Source organism: Acinonyx jubatus, chromosome C1 (genome assembly GCF_027475565.1).
Source record: "Acinonyx jubatus isolate Ajub_Pintada_27869175 chromosome C1, VMU_Ajub_asm_v1.0, whole genome shotgun sequence".
Lineage (NCBI taxonomy): Eukaryota > Metazoa > Chordata > Mammalia > Carnivora > Felidae > Acinonyx > Acinonyx jubatus.
This window is the reverse complement of record NC_069381.1, coordinates 77,482,371-77,504,399: the sequence shown is the minus strand read 5'-3', so window position 1 is coordinate 77,504,399 and position 22,029 is coordinate 77,482,371. Positions and strand designations below refer to the sequence as shown.

Here is a 22,029-nt window from a genome sequence, read left to right as displayed (position 1 = left end):
TTTAGCCCATCCCCCACCCCTCACCCTCCATCACCCCTGTTTGTTCTCTGTCATGAAGAATCTTCTATGGTTGGCTCCCTTCTCTCTTTTTTTCCCCCTTCCCATATGTTCATCTGTTTTGTTTCCTAAATTCCACATATGAGTGAACTCATATTGTATTTGTCTTTCTTGGACTGAGTTATTTTGCTTAGCATAATATACTCTAGCTCCATCTGTGTCATTGCAGTTGGTAAGATGTCATTCCTTTTGATGGCTCAGTAATTCTCCATTGCATGTATATACCACCTCTTCTACACTTGATCTTAGCCAAAAGGCTGAGAAGTGATATATACCACCTCTTCTTTATGCATTCATCAGTTGATAGACACTTCGGTTCTTTCCATAGTTTGGTTGTTGTTGATAATGCTACATCTGGGTGCATGTAACTCTTCAAATCTGTATTTTTGTATCCTTTGGGTGAATATCTAGCAGTGCATTTGCTGGATTGTAAGATAGTTCTACTTTTACATTTGTGAGGTACCTCCATACTGTTGGTCAGAGTGGCTGCACCAGTTTGCATTCCCACCATCAGTGAAAGAAGAGTTCTCCTTTACTCACATCCTTGTCAACACTTGTTGTTTCCTGTGCTGTTAATTTTAGCCACTCTAACAGGTGTGAGGTGACATCTCATCATGGTTTTGCTTTATATTTCCCTGATGATTAGTGATGTTGAACATCTGTTAGCTATCTGGATGTCTTTGGGAAAATGTCTTCTGCCCATTTCTTAACTGAGTTCTTCTTGGGTGTTGAGTTTTATATGTTCTTTATAGATAGTGGATACTAACTCTTTATCGGATGTGTCATTTGCAAATATCTTCTCCCATTCCATAGGTTGTCTTTTAGTTCTGTTGATTGTTTCCTTTGCTGTGCAGACGTTTTTTATCTTGATGAAGTCCCAATAGTTGATGTTTGTTCTTGTTTCCCTTGCCTTCAGAGATATGTCTAGTAAGAAGTTGCTACAGCCGAAGTCAAAGAGTTTGTGGCCTGTGTTCTCTTTGAGGGTTTTGATGGTTTCCTGTCTTATATTTAGGTCTTTCATCCTTATTGAATTTATTTTTGTGTATGGTGTAAGAAACTGGTCCAGTTTCATTCTTCACGTTGCTTTCCAGTTTTCCCAACACCATTTGTTGAAGAGATTGGATATTTTTTTTTCCATTGGATATTCTTTCCTGCTTTGTCAAAGATTAGTTGATTATATGGTTGTGGGTCCATTTCTGGGTTTTCAGTTCTGTTCCATTGATCTGTGTGTGTTATTGTGCCAGTACCATACTGTCTCAATGACTGTAGCTTGGTAATACAGCTTGAAATCTGAAATTATGATCCCTCTGGTTTTGTTTTTGTTTTTTTTTTTTTTTCAGAATTGCTTTGGCTATTAAGGGTCCTTTGTGGTTCCATACAGATTTTAGGATTGTTCTAGCTCTGTGAAAAATGCTGGTGGTATTTTGATAGGGATTGCGTTAAATGTGTAGATTGTTTGGGGCAATATAGACATCATCCGTGTTTGTTCTAATCCATGAGCATGGGATTGTTTCCCATTTCTTTGTATCCTTTTAAATTTCTTTTGTATGTGTTCTATAGTTTTCAGAGTACAGATCTTTTACCTTTTTGGTTAGGTTTATTCCTAGGTATCTTATTGTATTTGTTGCAGTTGTAAATGGGATTGATTCCTTGATTTTTATTTCTGCTGCTTCATTATTGGTGTATAGAAATGCAACAGATTTCTATACGTTGGTTTTATATCCTGAGACTTTGCAGAGTTCATGTATTCTAGCAATTTTTTGGTGGAGTCTTACGGATTTTCTATAGAGAGTATCATGTCATCTGCAAGTTGTGAAACTGTGACTTCTTCCTTGCCAATTTGGATACCTGTTTTTTCTTTTTGTTGTCTGATTGGTGAGGCCAAGACTTTGGGTACTATGTTAAATAGTTATGGTGAGAGTGGACATCCCTGTCTTAGTTCCTGACCATAGAGGAAAAGCTCTCAGTTTTTCCCGATTAAGAATGATAATAGCTGTGGATCTTTCATATATGGATTTTATGATGTTGAGGTATGTTCCATCTGTCCCTACCTTGTTGAGGATTTTTATCAAGAATTGATGCTGGGGCGCCTGAATGGCTCAATCGGTTAAGCGTCTGACTTTGGCTCAGGTCATGGTCTCATGTTTCATGAGATCGAGCCCCATGTTGGGCTCTGTGCTGACAGCTCAGAGCCTGGAGCCTGCTTCAGATTCTGTCTCCTTCTCTCTCCCCCTCCCCAATCACACACACTCTCTCTCTCTCTCAAAACTAAACATTAAAAAAAAAAAAGAATTGATGCTGTATTTTGTCAAATGCTTTTTCTACATTATTGAGAGCATCATGTTGTTCTTTTCCTTTCTTTTTATCAATTTGGTGTATCATGTTGTTTGATTTGCAAATATTGAACCACCCCTGCAGCTCAGGAATAAATCCCACTTGATCGTGGTGAATAATTCTTTTAATGTACTGTTGGATTTGATTTTCTAGTATGTTGTTGAGAATTTTGCTTCCAGGTTTTTTAGGAATTATTGGCCTGTAATTCTCCTTTTTAGTAGAATCTGTCTGGTTTTGGAATCAAGGTACTGCTGACTTCGTAGAATGAGTTTGGAAGTTTTCCTTCCATTTCAATTTTTTGGAAGAGTTTGAGAAGAATAGGTATTAACTCTTCTTTAAATGTCAGGTAGAATTCCTTTGAGAAGCCATATGACCCTGGACTTTTGTTTTTGGGAGATTTTTGATTACTGATTCAATTTCTTTGCTGGTTATGAGTCTGTTCAAATTTTCTATTTCTTGTTTCAGTTTTGGTAGTTTATATGTTTGTAGGAATTTGTCCATTACTCTCAGTTTGCCCAGTTTGTTGGCATATAATTTTTCATAATATTCTCTTACAGTTGTTGTATTTCTGTGGTGTTGATTGTGATCTATCCTCTTTCATTTGTGATTTAATTTATTTGGGTCCTTTCTCTTGTCTTTTTGGTAAGTCTGGCTAGGGGTTTATCAATTATTATTCTTTCAAAGAACCAGCTCTTAGTTTCGTTGAACTGTTCTGTTTTGTTTGTTTCTAAGTCATATATTTTTTCTCTAATCTTATTTCCCTTGTGTTGGCTTTAGGTTTTATTTGCTTTTGCTTTTCTAGCTCCTTAAGATGTAAGGTTAGGTTGTCTATTCGAGACTTTTCATGCTTTTTTTTTTTTTAATTTTTTAATGTATGTTTATTTTTGAGAAAGAGAGAGAGAGACAGAGTGTGAGCAGGGGAGGGGCAGAGAGAGAGGGAGACAGAGAATCCGAAGCAGGCTCTGTGCTCTGAGCTTCCAGCACAGAGCCAGATGTGGGGCTTGAATTCACAAACTGCGAGATCATGACCTGAGCCGAAGTCGGATGTTTAACCAACTGAGCCACCCAGGTGCCTCGAGACTTTTCATGCTTCTTGAGGTAAGCCTGTATTGCAATATACTTCTCTCTTAGGACCGCCTTTGCTGCATCCTAAAGGTTTTGGACTTTCTTGTTTTCATTTTCATTTGCTTCAATGTGTTTTTTAATTTCTAATTTAATTTCCTGGTTCACCCATTTGTTCCTTAGCAGGGTGTTCTTTAGTCTCCACATATTTGTGATCTTTCCAAATTTTTCTTATGGTTGACTTGAAGTTTCATAACATTGTGGTCTGAAAATATGCATGGTATGATCCTGATCTTTTTGTACTTGTTGAAGGCTGTTTTGTGATCCAGTATGTGATCTATGCCGGAGAATGATACACGTGCATTTGAAAAGAATGTGTATTCTGCTTTAGGATGAAATGTTCTGAATATATCTGTTAAGTCCATCTGGTCCACTGTGTCATTCAAGGCCATGGTTCCTTGTTGATTTTTTGATTAGATGATCTGTGCATTGCTGTAAATAGGTTGTTGAACTCCACATACTGTTATTGTATTATTATCAAAGAGTTGCTTTATATTTGTTACTAATTGATTTATATATTTGTTTGCTGTCAAATTGGGGGCATAAACAGTTACAATTGTTAGATGTCCTTCATGGATAGACCTCTTAATTATGATAGAATGCCCTTCTTCATCTCATTACAGTCTTTGATTTAAGATCTAGTTGATCTAAGTATGGCTACTCCATTTGTCTTTTGGTGTCCATTAGCATGATAGATGGTTCTTTATCCCCTCACTTAAAATCTGTAGATACCTTTAGTTCTAAAATGAGCTTCTTGGAGGCAGCATATAGATGGGTCTTGTTTTTTGATGTCTCAAACCATGCTGTTCAGGCAGGCCCTCCCGTGCTGGTGGCTGGCTTGTCCTACTCCGCAGTTCTCCCATGCCTCCTAGGCACTTGGCTGGGATTCAAAACCCCATGTCTTAAAGGATCTCGCACCATGATGACCTGGTTCTGAAGTGGCATCACTCTGCCCTATCAATATGGTTGGTGTCTGCAGGGTGTTTTGTCCTTGAGAGGGCAATATACCCTTTTCTCACAGTACTCAAGGGAGGGGACTGTTGTCTGCCAGTGTACCCCTGAGATCGCTACTGAGTCCAGGGGCTAGCTCCCTTCCCCCCACGTGCTGGCACACAGCAGCAACTTGTGTCCAGAGAAAGTTGGGCATTTTTGATAATTCCATTCTTCAGCAACTAAAGCTGTTTGCAGAGTGGAGACTGGTACTCTCTGTATTTCTCATAAATCAGTCCATGGTCTGGAGAGGATTTCCTCTTGTCCTAACACAAAACCACAATGCACAGCCTCTCTTTCTGTCCCTTTCTCTCTCCACAGAAGGTGATCCCTCCCTTCAGTGCCCGTGCTGCTCTATGTCCCCCATTTTGCATACACGCACCTCAGTCCTGCCAAGCTGTCTGCCTCCACCTGTGAAGATTTTTCTGTCACCCCGCAAACTGATTTATTGGGTATTTCAAGTGTTCTGACCTCAGTACAGTTGTGTTTGAGGAACAAGGGAAACCCCAGTCTGCCTACGTCTCCACCATCTTAACTCCTCTGCCTCCAAAGAGTCCCCTTTAATACTTCTTGCGGGGCTGGTTTAGTGGTCACAAACTCCTTTAGTCTTTGTTTAGATATGCTTATTAATCCACATTTTTCAGATGAAGGATTGAGACATCAATTGGTTAGGTAAATTGCCCCAGGTCACACAGCTAGTAAGTGGTAGAGATGACTAGAACTTGGGTACAGAGTTTGTATTTGATCCAGCCTAGAATAAAAAAGAGGTGGCCAAAGATAGTTTTGTGGAGGACAACATCTGATAAAGCATAGAAAGGATCCAACAGAAGATTACTGAGAAGTAGAAGGAAAACCCTAAGAACATGTCATAAAAGCCATGAGAAGTAAGTAGGAGAAGAAAAAAAAGATAGTATGAAAATAGCTGCATTTATTGAGTGCTAGACATATGCTTAATACTTTGTGTGTATTTTATTTATTATTATCATCTCTAGTTTGTAAATAAGAAGCTGAGGCTTAATATTAGCAGTAAGTAGAGGAACTGGTGTTGAACCCAGGTCTGTAATGTCAAAGCCCCAGTGCTCGACCACGAAGGGGTCCTGCTTGTAACAATATCAAGTGAGGCTGTGTGAAATAAGGACTTTTGGAAAGTATTGATTACGTTGGGAGGAAAGGTGAAATCAGAAAGCCAGCCCAAGAAGTATAATAGTTAATAGTTGAATAATAAGAATTTGAGAGAGAGTGGCAATACAGGTAGTATATCATCAGAGAAATAAATCAGGAAAACTCAGAAGAGCCCATCAAAGTGCTAAACACAATAAAAAGTAAATATATACATATTTATGTCAAAGCATTTCATTGCAAACTTTAACAACGAAGAGGCTAAAGAGAAGATGGAGTTCCCAGATTTTAAGGGAAACAGGCTAATTAATAGAATTAGAGTGGTTTCAGACTCTTTAACAAAGATAATGGAAGGTGGAAGAAAACTGAAGTCAGTATCTTCAAAACTCTGAGGGAAAATTATTTCTAATTTAGTTTATAATGAAGCTGAACTCTCAGAACTTTCAAGTGTTAGAGTAGAATAAAGGTACTTTTACATAGGCAGTGTCTCAGTTTTACTTTTTAGGAAGCTTGGAGAGGAGGTGTCCCACCAAAATGAGAGAATGTATTAAGAAAAAGGAAGACGCAAAGGGTTTAGGAAATACTATCCAATGCAAAGAGACATGAAGGAAATACCTGGATCACAGTGAAGGGAGATCCCTGGATGACAGTTGAGCACCAGGTGTAGAGAGCAACTAGTCCAGAGTGAAGCAGTTCAGAAGGTTTTAGAGTGGACATGTTCAAAAATGTAAACTTGATTAGAGGTGAGGAGGGCTGTCAGGCATTCCCTGCATAATCTGCTGTATTTTTATGGAGAAATTTGTTCATACATAAAAATTTTAAAAACTGCTTCCTTGATACATGATGCACATACTATACAATTTATCCATTTAAAGTGTACAGGTCAGTGGCTTTTAGTTTATCCAGATTATGCATCCATAATTAAAGAAAACTTTAAAACATTTCATTACCTCAAAAAGAAACCTTGTACTCCTTAGTTATAGCTCCCTATCCCTCCACTCTCCCCTGTCCTAAGCAATCACTAATCAACTTTCTGTCTATACATAATGCTTATTCTGTACATTTCTTACAAATGGAATCATGATATGTGGTATTTTGTGACTGGCTTTTTTGATTTAGCATAATGTTTTCATGATTAATCCATGTTATAGAATGTCAGTACTTCATTCCTTTTTATAGCTATGACCTAAAATTTTTAAATGTAAATTTAATTACAAATTGTTTTGCCATTGAACTAAACTCTTTTGGATATCTTTACTGATATGTTTCTCCTTTTTTTTAGTCTCTTAGTGAAAATATAAATATTTATAATAAGGTGTTTAAGTTAAGTATATCACTCAAGAAAATAAGATGCTTGGGGCACCTGGCTGACTCAGTTGGTTAAGTGTCCAACTCTTAATCTCAGCTCAGGTCTTGATCACAAGGTTGTGAGTTCAAGCCCTGTGTTGGGCTCCGTGCTAGGCATGGAGTCTATTTAAATAAAAAAGTCTGTTCAATATAAAAACAACCAAGATTCTTAAAAAAACAACAGGGGGTGCCTGGGTGGCTCAGTTGGTCAGGCGTCTGACTCTTGGTTTAGGCTCAGATGATGGTCTTATGGTTCATGGGATCAAGCCCTGCATTGGAGTCTGCACTAACAGCATGGAGCCTGTGTGGGATTCTCTCTCTCCCTCTCTGTCCGTCCCATGTGTGTGCTCTCTCTCTTTCTCTCAAAATAAATAATTAAAAAAACAAGGTTCTTTAAATAAACACTCAACTTGTAAAACAAAAGCCTGTCTTGAAATTCTTATTTCTTGGCATTGCTTTAGCATACTAATCAAAATGCCATTTTAACAGCAGTGGAAAAGTAATGATGTGGTTTAAATGCATTTGACTCTGAGCCACAAATCAATAGTAAAATTTCCTAACTAAATTAAATGCTGTTCTCTCAGGCCTCCAAACATTAATCTAATTTTCTGGTTCTAATGTCATATGTTTTCTTGGTGTACTGCCCTTGTTTCTACTTATATCACACTCCAGGTATATAAAAAGATGTTTTTTTCTCAACTATGTGAGCCCACCATCCCCTCAAAAACAATTTCAGAATGATGTCTTACTTTATATTTTAATTTCTTGGTTTCATTTCATTTTAAGCATTATCGAATGTTTTTGTTTTGCAAGATCCTATGATACTCTTCCAGTTCATATAGTGGTATAGCAAACTACCATAAAACTTAGTGGTTTAAAATAGTTGTTTCAGTATGTCCATGTATTCTGTGGGTGAGGAATTTGGACAGAGCATTAGGAGAAGGGAGATTACTGAGAAGTAGACTGGGAAGACTCAGGGCTGAGGTTGATTCTTTATCTAGGGTAGAGAATCATTTGATGGTGTATTCACACTCCTGTTTAGTGGTTGATGCTAGGACCTCAGCGGGGCTGGTAGCCAGAATAGCCTATACTTGACCCTATGTGGGCTGTTTCTCAACAGCATGTTTGCTGGGTCTCCAAAGTGAGTCTTTGCAATCACTTTTTTCTTCTTTTTGTAATCACTTTTGATGTTCATTATTGGTTGACATAGTCATAAAATCCAAGTGAAGAGGTCCATGGCAGACACATAGTAATAAAATGGCAAAAAGTAGTAATAAAGAGAGAATTTAAAAGTAGTGAGAAAAAAGAAAACTGTTACATACAAGGGCAACCCCATATGACTATCAGCAGATTTTTCAGCAAAACCTTTGCAGACCAGATAGAAGTGGCATGATATATTCAAAGTGCTAAAAGGAAAAAAGCCTGCAGCCAAGAGTACCCTATCCAGCAAGGCTATCATTCAGAACAGAAGGAGAGATCAAGAATTTCCCAGGAAAAATAAAGCTAAAGGAGTTCATGACCACTACAAAAAATGTTAAAGGGGACTCTGAGTGGAAAGGAAAGACCGTAAGTAAGAGTAAGAAAAGTCGGAAGCACGTGGGGCACCTGGATGGCTCAGACGTTTGAGTATCCAACCCTTAATTTTATCTCAGGTCATGATCCCAGGGTCATGGGATCCAGCCCCACATCAGGCTCTGTGCTGGGGGGGTGGAGCCTGCTTAAGATGTTCTCTTTCTTTCTCCCTGTCCCCTTTACCCCTGTTTGTGTGTGTTTTCTCTCTGAAATAAGATAATAATAAAAATCAAAGTGGGAACTGCAAAGACAGTAAAAATAAGTGTATCTGTAAAAATCAGTGAAAGGATTCACAAATAATAGGATGTAAAGTATGACACCATATACCTAAAGTGTGGTGGGAGGAGAGGGAGAAGAGTAAAGAATAGGTTTAGACTTAAGTAACCATCAACCTAATATAGACTGGTATATGCAGAAGATGTTATATGCAATCTGAATGGTAACCACAAATTAAAAACTGATAATAGATAGGAAAAAAGTAAGAGAAAGGAATCCCAAGAATATCACCAAAAAAGCCAACTAATCATGAGAGAAGAGAGCAAGGGAAGAAGAGAATAGAGAAGAACTAAAAAACAACCATAAAGCAAGTAACAAAATGGCAATAAATACATACCTAGCAATAATTAGTCTGAATATAAATGGACTAAATGTTCCAATCAAAAGACGTAGGGTGATTGAATTTAAAAAAAAAAAAAAAAAAAGACCCATCTATATGCTGCCTACAAGAGTCTAATTTCAGACCTAAAGTCACGTGCATATTGATAGTGAAAGGATGGAGAAGTATTTATCATGCAAATGGATATGAAAAGTGGGGTAGAAATACTCCTATCAGACAAAATAGACTTTGAAACAAAGACTGTAACAAGAACCAAAGAAGGACACTATATAATCATAAAGGTAACAATCTAATAAGAAGATACAACAGATGTAAACATTTATGCACCCAACATGGAAGCACCCAAATATATAAAGCAGCTAATAACAAACATAAATAATGGCCAGTAATAAAATAATAGAGGATTTGGTCATCTAAACAAAATCAGCAAGGAAACGGTGGCTTTGAATGACACATTGGATCAGATGGATTTAACTAATCATTCAGAACATTCCATCCTAAAACAGCAGAATACACATTCTTTTCACATGCATATGGACATTATCCAGAATAGATCACATGTTAGGCCACAAAACAAGTCTCAACAAATTAAAAAAAAAAAAAAATCAAAATCCTAACATTCATCTTTTCAGCCACAATGCTATGAAACTAGAAATCAACAGGAAAAAAAATCTGGAAAGAACACAAGTACATGGAGGTTAAATAGCATGCTACTAAACAATAAAGGGAAATCAAAAATTACATGGAGACAAAATGAAAGCAAAACAGCCTTAAATCTTTGGGAAACAGCAAAAGCTGTTCTAAAAGGCAAGTCTGTAGCAATACAGACCTACATCAAGAAGCAAGAAAAATCTCAAACTACCAAATTAATAAAAAAAAATCAAACAATCTAACTTTACATCTAAAGGAACTAGAAAAACAACAAAATCCAAAACCATAGAAGGAGGAAAATAGTAAAGATTAGAGCAAAAATAATAGAACTAAAAACAAACAAAACAAAAACAAAAAATAGTAGAACTGATGAATGAAAGCAGGAGCTGACTCTTTGGGAATATCAACAAAATCGATACGTCTTTAGCTGGACTTCTCAAAAAAAACCCCAAAAAACTCAACATCAGACATCAGAAATGAAAGAGGAGTAACAACTGGATGCTACAGAAATACAAAGGATTATAAGACAACATTATGAAAAATTATATGCCCCCCTAGAAGAAATGGATAAATTTCTAGAAGCATACAACGTTCCAAAACTGAATCAGGAAAAATTAGAAAGTTTGAACAGACCAGTTACTAGCAATGAAATTGAATCAGTGATCAAAAACTTAATAATGGTGCCTGGGTGGCTCAGTTGGTTAAGCATCTGACTTCTGCTCAGGTCATGATCCCACAGCATGTGGATTTGAGCCCAGCATTGGGCTCTGTGCTGACAGCTCAGAGCCTGGAGCTTGCTTCGCATTCTGTGTCTTCTTCCCTCTCTGTTCCTCCCCCACTTGCACTCTCTTTCTCTCAAATAAAGAATAAAAATAAATAAATAAAAACTCAAAAAGCAAAACAAAACAAAAAAACTTAATAAGCTAAAGTCCAGGACCAGATAGTTTCATAGGGGAATTCTACCAGACATTTAAAGAAGAACTAATACCTATTTTTCTCAAACTATTCCAGAAAATAGAAGAAGGAAAGCTTCCAAATTGATTCCATGAGGACAGCATTACCCAGATAAAAAAAAAAACAGATAATGACAGTATAAAAAAAGAGAACTATGCGTCACTATCTCTGATGAATATAAATGTAAAAGTCCTCAAAATATTGGCAAACCAGACCTAACAATACTTAAAAAAGTCATTTACCATGATCAAGTGGGATTTATTCCTAGTTTGCAAGGGTGGTTCAATATTTGCAAATCAATCAACTTGATAACATCACATAACGAGAGAAAGGATAAAAACCATGTGATAATTTTAATAGATGCAGAAGAATCATTTGATAAAGTATAACACCCATTCAGGATAAAATCCCTCAATTAAGTAGATTTAGAGGAACACATACCTCAATATAATCAAGGCCATATATGAAAAACTCACAGGTAACATCATACTCAGTGGTGAAAAACAGAGCTCTTTCCCCTGAGGTCAGGAACAAGACAAGGATGTCTACTCTTACCACTTTTATTCACAGCATTGGAAGTCCTAAGCACAGCAGTCAGACAAGAAAAAAAAGGAATAAAAGGCGTTCAAATTGGTAAGGAAAAGTAAAACTGACTTTGCAGATGACATACCTTATATAGAAAACCCTAAACAGTCCACCAAAAAACGACTAGAACTGATTAATTTAGTAACGTTGCAGGATATGAATCAATATTCAGAAATCCATTGCATTTCTGTACATCAATAATGAAGCAACAGAAAGAGAAATTAAGAAAATTCCATTTACGATTGTACGAATAATAATAAAATACTTAGGAATAAACTTAGCCAAGGAGAGGAAAGACTTGTACTCTGAAACTATAAAATATTGACGAGAGAAATTGAAGATGGCATAAACAAATAGAAAGACTTTCCATACTCATGAATTGGAAGATACTCTTAAATGTCTATACTACTCAAGTCTACAGATTTAATGCAGTCTCTATCAAGATAACAACATTCACAGAACTAGAACAATAAATCTTAAAATTTGGAGCCACAAAAGACCTCGAATAGCTGTAACGATCTTTCTTTCTTTCTTTCTTTCTTTCTTTCTTTCTTTCTTTCTTTCTTTCTTTCTTTCTTTCTTTAAAAAATTTTTATTGTTTATTTTTGAGACAGAGCATGAGCAGGGAAGGGGCAGAGAGAGAGGGAGACACAGAATCTGAAGCAGGCTCCAGGCTCTGAGCTGTCAGCACAGAGCCCAATGCAGGGCTCGAACTCATGGACTGTGAGATCATAACCTGAGCTGAGGTTGGACGCTTAACTGACTGAGCCACCCAGGCGCCCCTGTTTTTGTTATTTTTTAAAATATAATTTATTGTCAAGTTGACATACAGTGTGTACAGTAAAAATTTTTAATGTTTATTTTGGAGCGGGGCGGGGGGAGAGAGGCAGAGAAGAGACAGAGCAAGAGTGGGGGAGGGGCAGAGAAAGAGGGAGACACAGAATCTGAAATAGGCTCCAACTCTGAGCTGTTGGCACAGAGCCTGATGCAGGGCTTGAACTCATAAACTACGAGACCATGACCTGAGCTGAAGTTGGACACCTAACTGACTGAGCCACCCAGGTGCCCTGCCATAATAATCTTGAAGAATTAAAAAAGTTGGAGGTGTCACAACCTCTGACTTCAAGATATACTACAAAGCTGTAGTAATCAAAACAGTATGGTATTGGCATAAAATATAGACACATAGATCAGTGGAATAAAATAGAGAGCTCAGAAATAAACCCATGATTGTCATTTAATCTTCAAAAAAGGAGGCAAGAATATGCAATGAGAAAAAGACAGTCTCTTCAACTAATGGTGTTAGGAAAACTGGACAGCATCATGCAAAGTAATGAAACTAGGCCATTTCTTACACCATACACAAAAATTGGATTAAAGATCTAAATGTGAACCTGAAACCATTAAAATCCTTGAAGAGAGCACAGGCAGTAATTTCTCTGACATTGGCCATAGCAACATTTTTCTAGATATGTCTCCTGAGGTAAGAGAAACAAAAGCAAAAAGAAAGCTATTGGGATTATGTAAAAGTAAAAACTTCTGCACAGCAAAGGAACCAATCAACAAAACTAAAAGGCAACTTACTGAATAGGAGAAAATACTTGCAAATGACATGTCTGACAAAAGGTTATTGTCCAAAATACATAAAGAACTTACACAACTCAGCACCCAAATAATAAATGCAATTTAAAAATAAGCAGAAGACATGGACAGACATTTCTCCACCAATGACATACAGATGGTCAACAGACACATTGAAAGATTCTCAATGTCACTCATCACAGAAATGCAGATCAAAACTACAATGAGATAGCACCTCATACAAGTCAGAATGGCTAAAATTAAAAACACAAGAAACAAGTGTTGGCCAGGATGTGGAGAAAAAGGAACCGTTTTGCCCTGTTGGTGAGAATGCAAATTGGGGCAGCCACTGTGGAAAACAGTATGGAGCTTCCTTATAAAAATACAGGGGCACCTGGGTGGCTCAATTGGTTGTGTCTGACTTAGTCTCAGGTCATGATCTCACAGTTTGTGGGGTCGAGCCCCATGTTGGGCTCTGTGCTGACAGCTGAAAGCCTGGAGCATTCTTCAGATTTTGTGTCTCCCTCTCTCCCTGCCCCTCCACTGCTTGTACTATGTCTCTGCTCTCTGTCAAAAATAAAAATAAACATTAAAAAAAATTAAAAAATAAAAGTAGAACTACCATATGATCCAGTAATGGGTATTTGTTCAAAGAATATGAAAACACTAACACAAAAAGATGTTTATGTATACATATATGTACACACATATATACATATGTATACACACTAGAATATTATTCAGCCATGAAAAGAAGTCTTGCCATTTGCAGTGACATGGATGGAGCTAGAGAGTATAATGCTAAGTGAGATAAGTCAGAGAAAGACAAATAGCATATGATTTCATTCATGTGGAATTTAAGAAACAAATCAAGAAAGGGGAAAAAAGAAGACAAAAAATAGGCTCAAGAACAACCGGGTTACCAGAGTGGGGGTGGGTGGGGGTGTGTGGGTAAAATAGGTAAAGAGGATTAAAAGCTACTTATGTTGATAAGCACTAACATACAAAATTATTAAATCACTATATTGTACACCTAAAACCAATATAACACTATGTTAACTATACTGGAATAAAAATTAAATAAAAATAGTAATTACTGGCAGTTAAGAGTATCCTTATAACTTTTTTTTTAATTACGTTTTTATTTATTTATTTTGCACAAAGCAGGGGAGGGGCAGAGAGGGAGAAAATCCCAAGCAGACTCCATACCACCAGCGCAGAACCCCAAGCGAGACTTGAACCCACGAACTGTGAGATCATGACCTGAGCCACAGTCAGACACTTCACTGACTCAGCCATCCAGGTTCCTCAAGAGTATCCTTATAACTTCTAATAAAATACAGAGCAATAGAGGAACCATGATTGTTTTTCATGGGATATACTATTCAAATATTGTAGTAATCTATAAGATTCCTACTAAACTTTATTAAGATTTTACTTATTCTTTAAGAACAGTTTTAGATTCACAGCAAAATTGAGTGGAAAGTACAGAGATTTCCCGTACACTTTCTGCCCTCCAATACGCTTGGCTTCCCCCTTTATCAGCCTTCCCCAACAGAGTGGTTTATGTGTCATGTTCCTACATTGACACATCATAATCACCCAAAGTCCGTAGTTTACATTAGAGTTCACTCTTAGTGTTGTGCATTGTATGGATTTGATCAAGTGTGTAATGACAAATATCCATCATGATGGTATTATACAGAGTATCTTTACCACCTTAAAAATCCTCTGTGCTCTTTGCCTGTTCATCCCTCCCCAAACCTTAACAACTACTGATCTTTTTACTGTCCCCATCATTTTGCCTTTTTTTGTATGGTTGGAATCATATGTTATGTAGTTTTCTGAGATTTACTAAGCCCTTTTAAAACTGAGATATAATTCACATACTATAAATCCACTCATTTAAAGTGTGAAGTTCAGTGGCATTTAGTGTATTCACACGGTTGTGTAACCATCACCACAGTAGAATCCCAGAGCATTTTGTCTTTCCAAAAATAAATCCTATGTCATTCTCCTAGCCCCTTGAAGCCACTGATATACTTTATGTCTCTGAATTTGCCTATTCTGGACATTTTATCTAAATGGAATCCTACAATATGTGGTCATTTGTGCCTGATTACTAAACGTTTATAATGATGGTTTTAACCTTTTCAAAATATGTTCATATTTAAAAGTAAGTGCTTAACTCCTCTATGAGGTAGACAGGAACTTTGTGATATAATGGCATTGTCAGATTTATTATTGACCTCAGTTTACCATAGGATGAGGGAAGGAGATTTAGAGGTGGTAGGGTAGAGATTTAGAAAAGTACTGTAGAGTTAAAAGAAAAATAGAACATGATGATATATGAAAAATGAGCCCTATGGAATTTCTGGAACCATGAGTATGAGACTTTATCAAAGTACAACTGCAATTGAATACTCCAGTTATATTTAAGTATTTAACATTTGAAGATGAGTTGTTGAGCCTTCAGTAGTTCTAGATTGAATCTCATTTTAGCTGAATTTCAGCAAGGTTGAAAGGATGTCAGGATTGTGCTCTTGGTTATTACAAACTTTTTATTTTTTATTTTTTTTATTTTTTATTTTTATTCCAAACTTTTTAAATGGAAGCCTGTTGCTACAGTATGCAGAAGGGGTATGGTAAATTTATTTGTTTTAATAAATGAAAGCAAAAAATAGGAATCTTTTGCCTTTTCTACAATTAACTCTGGTAGAGAACTTTTATATAATGAAAATGTGAAGTATTAATTTTTGAATGTTGTAAGTATATTTGAAATTAATGGTTGGTATCATTAAAGGTTAACATTTTTCTGTAAATTTTACGTCAGGTTTTCTGATTACTGTGATTTAGAGATACAAATTAGTGCCATCTTTACAACTGAATTTGTAGTTGTATTTATGTAGAAAAAATCAGTAGGATTGCAAATTATAGTAGGTTATCTTGTTACCTACCACGGACGGCTCTGACCTTTTAAAGGAAGACTGGCTAAATTAGTCTTTGGTTCCTGTCTGGCTTTTTGGGTTGAGAACCTGTGCACTGGTCCATGCACTGTCAAGGACTTCTTTTGCCTGGAAACCTAAATGATCTGCCCTGTGCTTCTTTTCCTTGGGTCCCCTACTGTATCCTTCTTGTCTTTATTGGGGATTCTTCCCTCAACAGAAAGTGTCCCCTTATCCCTTCTATAATACTGTTTCTAAGAGAAGTAAGTTCTAAAATGACTTACTGAAAATGACAAGTATTCTTTTTCCCCCCATTATTATTTTATTTTTATTTTTTATTTTTTAAAACTTATATCCAAATTAGTTAGCATATAGTGAAACAATGATTTCAGGAGTAGATTCCTTAGTGCCTCTTACCCATTTAGCCCATCCTCCCTCCCACAACCCCTCCTGTAACCCTCAGTTTGTTCTCCATATATTTATGAGTCTCTTTTGTCTCCCTCCCTGTTTTTATATTATTTTTGTTTCCCTTCCCTTATGTTCATCTGTTTTGTCTCTTGAAGTCCTCATATGAGTGAAGTCATATGATTTTTGTCTTTCTCTGACTAATTTCACTTAGCATAATACCCTCCAGTTCCATCCACGTAGTTGCAAATGGTAAGATTTCATTCTTTTTGATTGCCAAGTAATACTCCGTTGTATATATATATACCACATCTTCTTTATCCATTCATCCATTGATGGACATTTGGGCTCTTTCCATACTTTGGCTGTTGTTGATAGTGCTGCTATAAAAATGGGAGTGCATGTATCCCTTCGAAACAGCACACCTGTATCCCTTGGATAAATGCCTAGTAGTGCAATTGCTGGGTCATAGGGTAGTTCTATTTTTAGTTTTTTGAGGAACCTCCATACTGTTTTCCAGAGTGGCTGCACCAGCTTGCATTCCCAGACAAGTGTTCTTAGGTTAATAAAACTTTGGCCCTTTTCAGCACTTGTAATCAAATCTTTGTCTTAGAAGTTCCAGTGTCATATTGAGTTGCTTAACTATGACCTTAGAATCCCTTTTCCATTTTATCTTTTCCTTACATCAAATTTTCCTGCTGGGTTGTGGTGGAGGAAATGGGGGCAGAGGGGTAGAAAGAGAGTTATCTGTGTATTCTGGTAAGAAAACCCTTGGACAACCTATGAAGAGAATAGTATTTGCTAAAATAATCTGGGTAGAATTTATGTCTTGGTGTCTTTTTTTTTTTTTTAATGTTTATTTTTATTTTTGAGACAGAGACAGAGCATGAATGGGGGAGGGGCAGAGAGAGAGGGAGACACAGAATCTCAAGCAGGCTCCAGGCTCCAGGCTGTCAGCCCAGAGCCCGACGCAGAGCATGAACTCACAGACTGTGAGATCATGACCTGAGCCAAAGTCAGATGCCAACCGACTGAGCCACCCAGGTGCCCCTATGTCTTGGTGTTTTAATTTCTGTGTGTATGAATTGCTATATATAACTAAGATTAGATGAGAATATGCTGATTCCGAAAATAGTTGGCAGTGCTTTAGCCATTTAGTTGTAAAATTTAAGATCTTGTCAGAGCACATAAAAGCACTTCATAGTTTTTTAGCTTTTATATGTCTAAGTACTTCATAATCAAGCAGTTCTTTTTATGATAGTTTTTAGAAAATACAGTCCCTTAAAAAGCCTATTACACCTTATTTTGTAAACTCACGTCATTAAGAATGTTTAGTGTTACATAGGTATTCAAATATGGCTGTTATTTACATTGTTTTTCATTAGTGAAGTAATGGCATGTTTGAATATTATTTATGTATTTTATTTTGCAGCTGAATCTGCTTAGGAGTTGGGCATGATTTATGAATATGTGGACATATGTGTAATGCACTGAATATCAGAGGTAGTTTTTTTACATCTATATTTTTATCCCATTTTAATTTTCTAAATATTTTAATTTTTTTAAGTATATATTTTTTAATGTTTACTTATTTGTGAGAGAAAGAGACAGAGTATGAGTGGGAGAGGGGCAGAGAGGGAGGGAGACACAGAATCTGAAGCAGGCTCCAGGCTCTGAGCTGTCAGTATAGAGCCCGATGCAGGGCTTGAACTCACGAGTGGTGAGATCATGACCTGAGCTGAAGTCAGATGCTTAACCGACTGAGCCACCCAGGCGCCCTCCTGTTTTAATTTTCTTTGGTTTATGTACCTAGAAGTGGGATTCTGCATCATTTGGTGTTTCTGTTTTTAATTTTTTGAGGAACCTCCATAGTGCTTTCCACAGTGGCTGCACTGATTTACATTTCTGCCAGCCGCATACAAGGGTTCTTTTCCCTCCACTTCCTTGCCAACACTTGCTATTTCTTTTTTTTTAATTTTTATTTAAATCCAAGTTAGTTAACATATAGTGTAATAATGGTTTCAGAAGTAGAATTTAGTGATTCATGATTTACAATAATACCCAGTGCTCATCCCAACAAGTGCTCTCTTTAATACCTATCACCTACCCAGTACCCTTCTAGCAACCGTCAGTTCTCTGTATTTAAGAGTCTCTTCTGGTTAGCTTCCTTCTCTGTTTTTATCTTATTTTTCCTTCCCTTACCCTGTGTTCATCAGTTATGTTTCTTAAATTCCACATATGAATGAAATCATGTGCTATTTGTCTTTTCTCTGACTTATTTCACTTAGCATAATACATTCTAGTTCCATCCACATTGTTGCAAATGACAATATTTCATTCATTTTTTTTTTTGACACCCAAATCTCTTTTATTGGTGGGGGGGCACTGGGGATGGGCCCGGGGCCTTCTCACTGCACCACTTGTTTGTTGGCGCTGCTTCCTGAGTCCTGTGGCTTCATTACATCGGGCAGCTCGGGTGGACTGGAGAAGAGCTCCATGCGCAGGGCCTTGAAAGCTTCATCTGCCCGGAAGGCCAGCCCCACGGTGGCTGGGGCCTGTGGCCCTGCCGTCTGACTGGTGAAGCCGCACTCTCCCAGTGTCTTGCCATCATCCAGAAGTTGGTCATCCTTGTACAGCTGCTGCTCACCGGGCGGCTGCTTGAGGATGCCCTCGACGGTGCAGTTCAGCTCAAACATGGTAATCGACTCCTTGGCGTCCATGAAGATGGTGGTCTTGTGGCAACTGATCATGAGGAACACGTCCATCGCGGCGGCTGCCTGTCCCAGTATTTCATTCTTTTTGATCATCAAGAAATATTCCACTCTCTCTCTATATAACTCATCTTCTTTATCCATTCATCAGTCAGTGGACATTTGGACTCTTTCCATGCTTTGGCTGTTGTTGATAGTGCTGCTATAAACATTGGGGTCTGTGTGCCCCTTTGAATCAGCATTTTTGTATCCTTTGGGTAAAGAGAGATTGAGATCTTAAGGGCTTTTTAAGTTCTGGTTGCTTACTTAGAAAGTTATCTTAAACTTGTAATGTTTGGCTGTTAATAACTACTGCTTTATTTTAGCCAGTGATGGGAATGTCTCCTCTTTTCTAGGCATGCCATTTTATTTCTGAGTAGTTCCAACTATGTGAAAATTGTGTCTTGCATCTTTCCCACTCTGCTAACTCAACCATTTATCATAATTTTGTTCTCTAGAAAAAGTCTCTCTTTTTTAAAAATACTCTGTTGTTGTTTGAAGACAGATGTCATGAGTCTCATTATGTCTTATGCTAAGCAAACCCAGTTTTTATTGAATTATTAGTAATGTTACAGCATTCTCCTATCCTTATCACCAAATGGACATATTTTAATCCTTGGCTTTCAAATGATTTTGACTACAGAATACATTTTTTTTTTTTAATTGGGGTGGGGGGGGCAGCAGAGGGAGAGAGCAGAGAATCTCAAGTAGGCTGCAGGCTCAATGTGGAGCCCTGTGCAAGGCTCGATCCCACGACCTGGGGATCATGACCTGAGCTGAAATCAAGAGTGAAACGCTCAACCAGTTGAGCCACCCAGGTGTCCCTACAGAATACGTTTTATATCCCAACTCAGTACGCTCATGAATTATATCTACATGTAGTATATAGTTTTAATACACACATGTAACTGAAACAATTTCATAAGACAGTATATATTGACACTGATATTTTTTGTTATTTTCCTTTTTTTTTTTTTTTTGTGAGAGAGAGCGCTTGCACATTAGCAGGGTATTGGCAGAGGGAAGGGGTGAGAGAATCTTAGGCAGGCTCCACAACCTGACACGGGGCTTGATCTCACAACTACAAGATCGTGACCTGAGCTGAAATCAACAGTCAGATGTTTAACTGACTGAGCCACCCAGGTGCCCCTGTTCTTTCTCATTTTTCAAAAATGCTGGTTTTATTTCTCATGTAGATTATATTACTCCCTGATGAGTTTCAACCTGTAGTTTGGAAAACACTGTTCTAGTTTGTTCACATTGCAGAATTGAAATAAATATTTCCCAAAAGCTAATGTTAGGCTAATCGTTGGTAAAGTAGGTTTTACCTTTATCACCTCAAAGAAAATATTGTGATGGTGGTTATTAAGTAAAACTTAACAGGGTTACCAAGTTCTTGGTAATAAATGTAGTAAAACTAAAATATTTTCAACTTTAATTTTTATTTGTAGGTGGCGACAGACAAGGTTGCAGAAAAGCTGAGTTCTACTCTCTCATGGGTGAAGAACACAGTATCACATACAGTCAGTCAGATGGCCAGTCAGGTGGCAAGTCCATCTGCCTCATTACACACTACATCCTCATCTACCACACTATCCACGCCAGCCCTTTCACCATCTTCCCCTTCACAGTTGAGTCCAGACGACTTAGAACTCCTGGCTAAACTGGAGGAACAAAATAGGTGAGTGAGGTTGCTTGGCTTTTCTCTCTCTGCAGTTATATGAACTCAGCCATTCATTTATGTATATATGCCATAATCAAAATTTACTTTTTTTAGAATGTTTATTTTCTAGTCTTCGGCTCCTTGTTTGTCAAAATTACTTAACAAAAGTATTCACGTCTTTTTTGGAGGAGTTGGTCTTAAAACTAAAGTTGTATTAAAATTTCCTCCTGGCTCAGATAGCTTTAGAGATGTTTTTTGTTAATATAACAAATTCCCTAAATTGTTACTGAATTTTAGAATTTTGTTAAGGCAAATAAGACTACCATTTTTATTTTTTTAAAGTTTATTTTGAGAGAGAGAGAGAGAGAGAGAGTGTGTGTGTGTGTGTGTGTAAGCAGGGAAGGAGCAAAAAGAGGAAGAGACCATATCCCAAACAAGCTCATGCTGTCAGCATAGAGCCCAGCACGGGGCTCGAACTCTCGAACTGTGAGATCATGACCTGAGCCAAGATCAACAGTTGGATGCTTAACCAACTGAACCATCCAGGTGCCCCAAAACTGCCATCTTTGATTTAAACTCTATAAGTAGCCCCTTTGGTTAATTTGTAAAGTAATTTAATTTAAGGTGGATGGTTGATTTATGGTTTAGAGTAGGAAATCTCTTCATTCAGTTTTTTCATATAAGGCAGTATCTTTTTCTCTTAATGGGCATGAAATAGAATAGTCATTTGTTAGCAATGTATACTCTGGACCCTGTGTGTCCCTTCACTATATTATTATCAGAATCTATTTTGGGCTTCAGATACAAAAGAATCATTGGAAGAGCCCCCTTTTGTGTTCAGTCAAGATGTATACTACCATTGGCTTTAAGAGTAAGAACATAACTTCTAACAGCTTTTTTTCATATATAATTGACATATAAACTACACATATTTGTGTGCAGTTTGATTGGTTTTGACATATGTATATATCTGTGAAATAATCACCAAAGGCAAGAAAACAAACATATCCATTATTCTCCTTTGCATCCCCAGGCAGCCATTGATCTCTTACAGTTATGTAGATTAGTTTGCATTTTCTAGAATTTTGTAGAAATGGAATAATAGAGTATGCACTTTTTTATTGGTGTATTTTACTCAGCATGGTTATTTTGAGATTCATCCATGTTGTAGTGTGTGTGAATAGTTCATTTTTTTACTTGCTTAGTGGTATTGTATAGTATGGATATATGCTAGTTTATTCACTCTTTATTATGAAATGTTGTAAATATTTGTATGCAAACCTTTGTACAGATAGACGAATGCTTCATTTTTCCTGAGCAAATACCTAGAATTGGAAT

At 37.2% G+C, this 22,029-nt stretch overlaps 2 protein-coding genes across 16 annotated transcripts in view; one reads left to right on the top strand and one right to left on the bottom strand.

Moving 5' to 3' along the window:
- The window catches only part of EVI5 (ecotropic viral integration site 5), a 231,241-nt gene that overhangs the window by 37,424 nt on the left and 171,788 nt on the right, over positions 1–22,029 (top strand). For 11 of the 15 annotated variants that reach the window (XM_027058590.2, XM_027058585.2, XM_053214448.1 and 8 more), the window contains one exon: positions 20,480–20,709. The exons of 1 other annotated variant lie outside the window; for it this stretch is intronic. In XM_027058590.2, coding sequence (XP_026914391.1) covers positions 20,561–20,709 — 149 coding nt within the window. In that variant the 5' untranslated portion in view covers positions 20,480–20,560. Of the gene's footprint in view, positions 1–13,893; positions 15,315–17,710; positions 17,782–20,479; positions 20,710–22,029 lie in introns of those variants that run through there. 3 more of the 15 variants (XM_027058587.2, XM_027058586.2, XM_053214447.1) reach the window with 2 other exon arrangements.
- LOC106968068 (elongin-B-like) lies at positions 18,674–19,059 on the bottom strand. Its single transcript, XM_053214452.1, has one exon. The coding sequence runs from the start codon at positions 19,041–19,043 to the stop codon at positions 18,687–18,689; it is 357 nt and encodes a 118-aa protein (XP_053070427.1). The 5' UTR covers positions 19,044–19,059; the 3' UTR covers positions 18,674–18,686.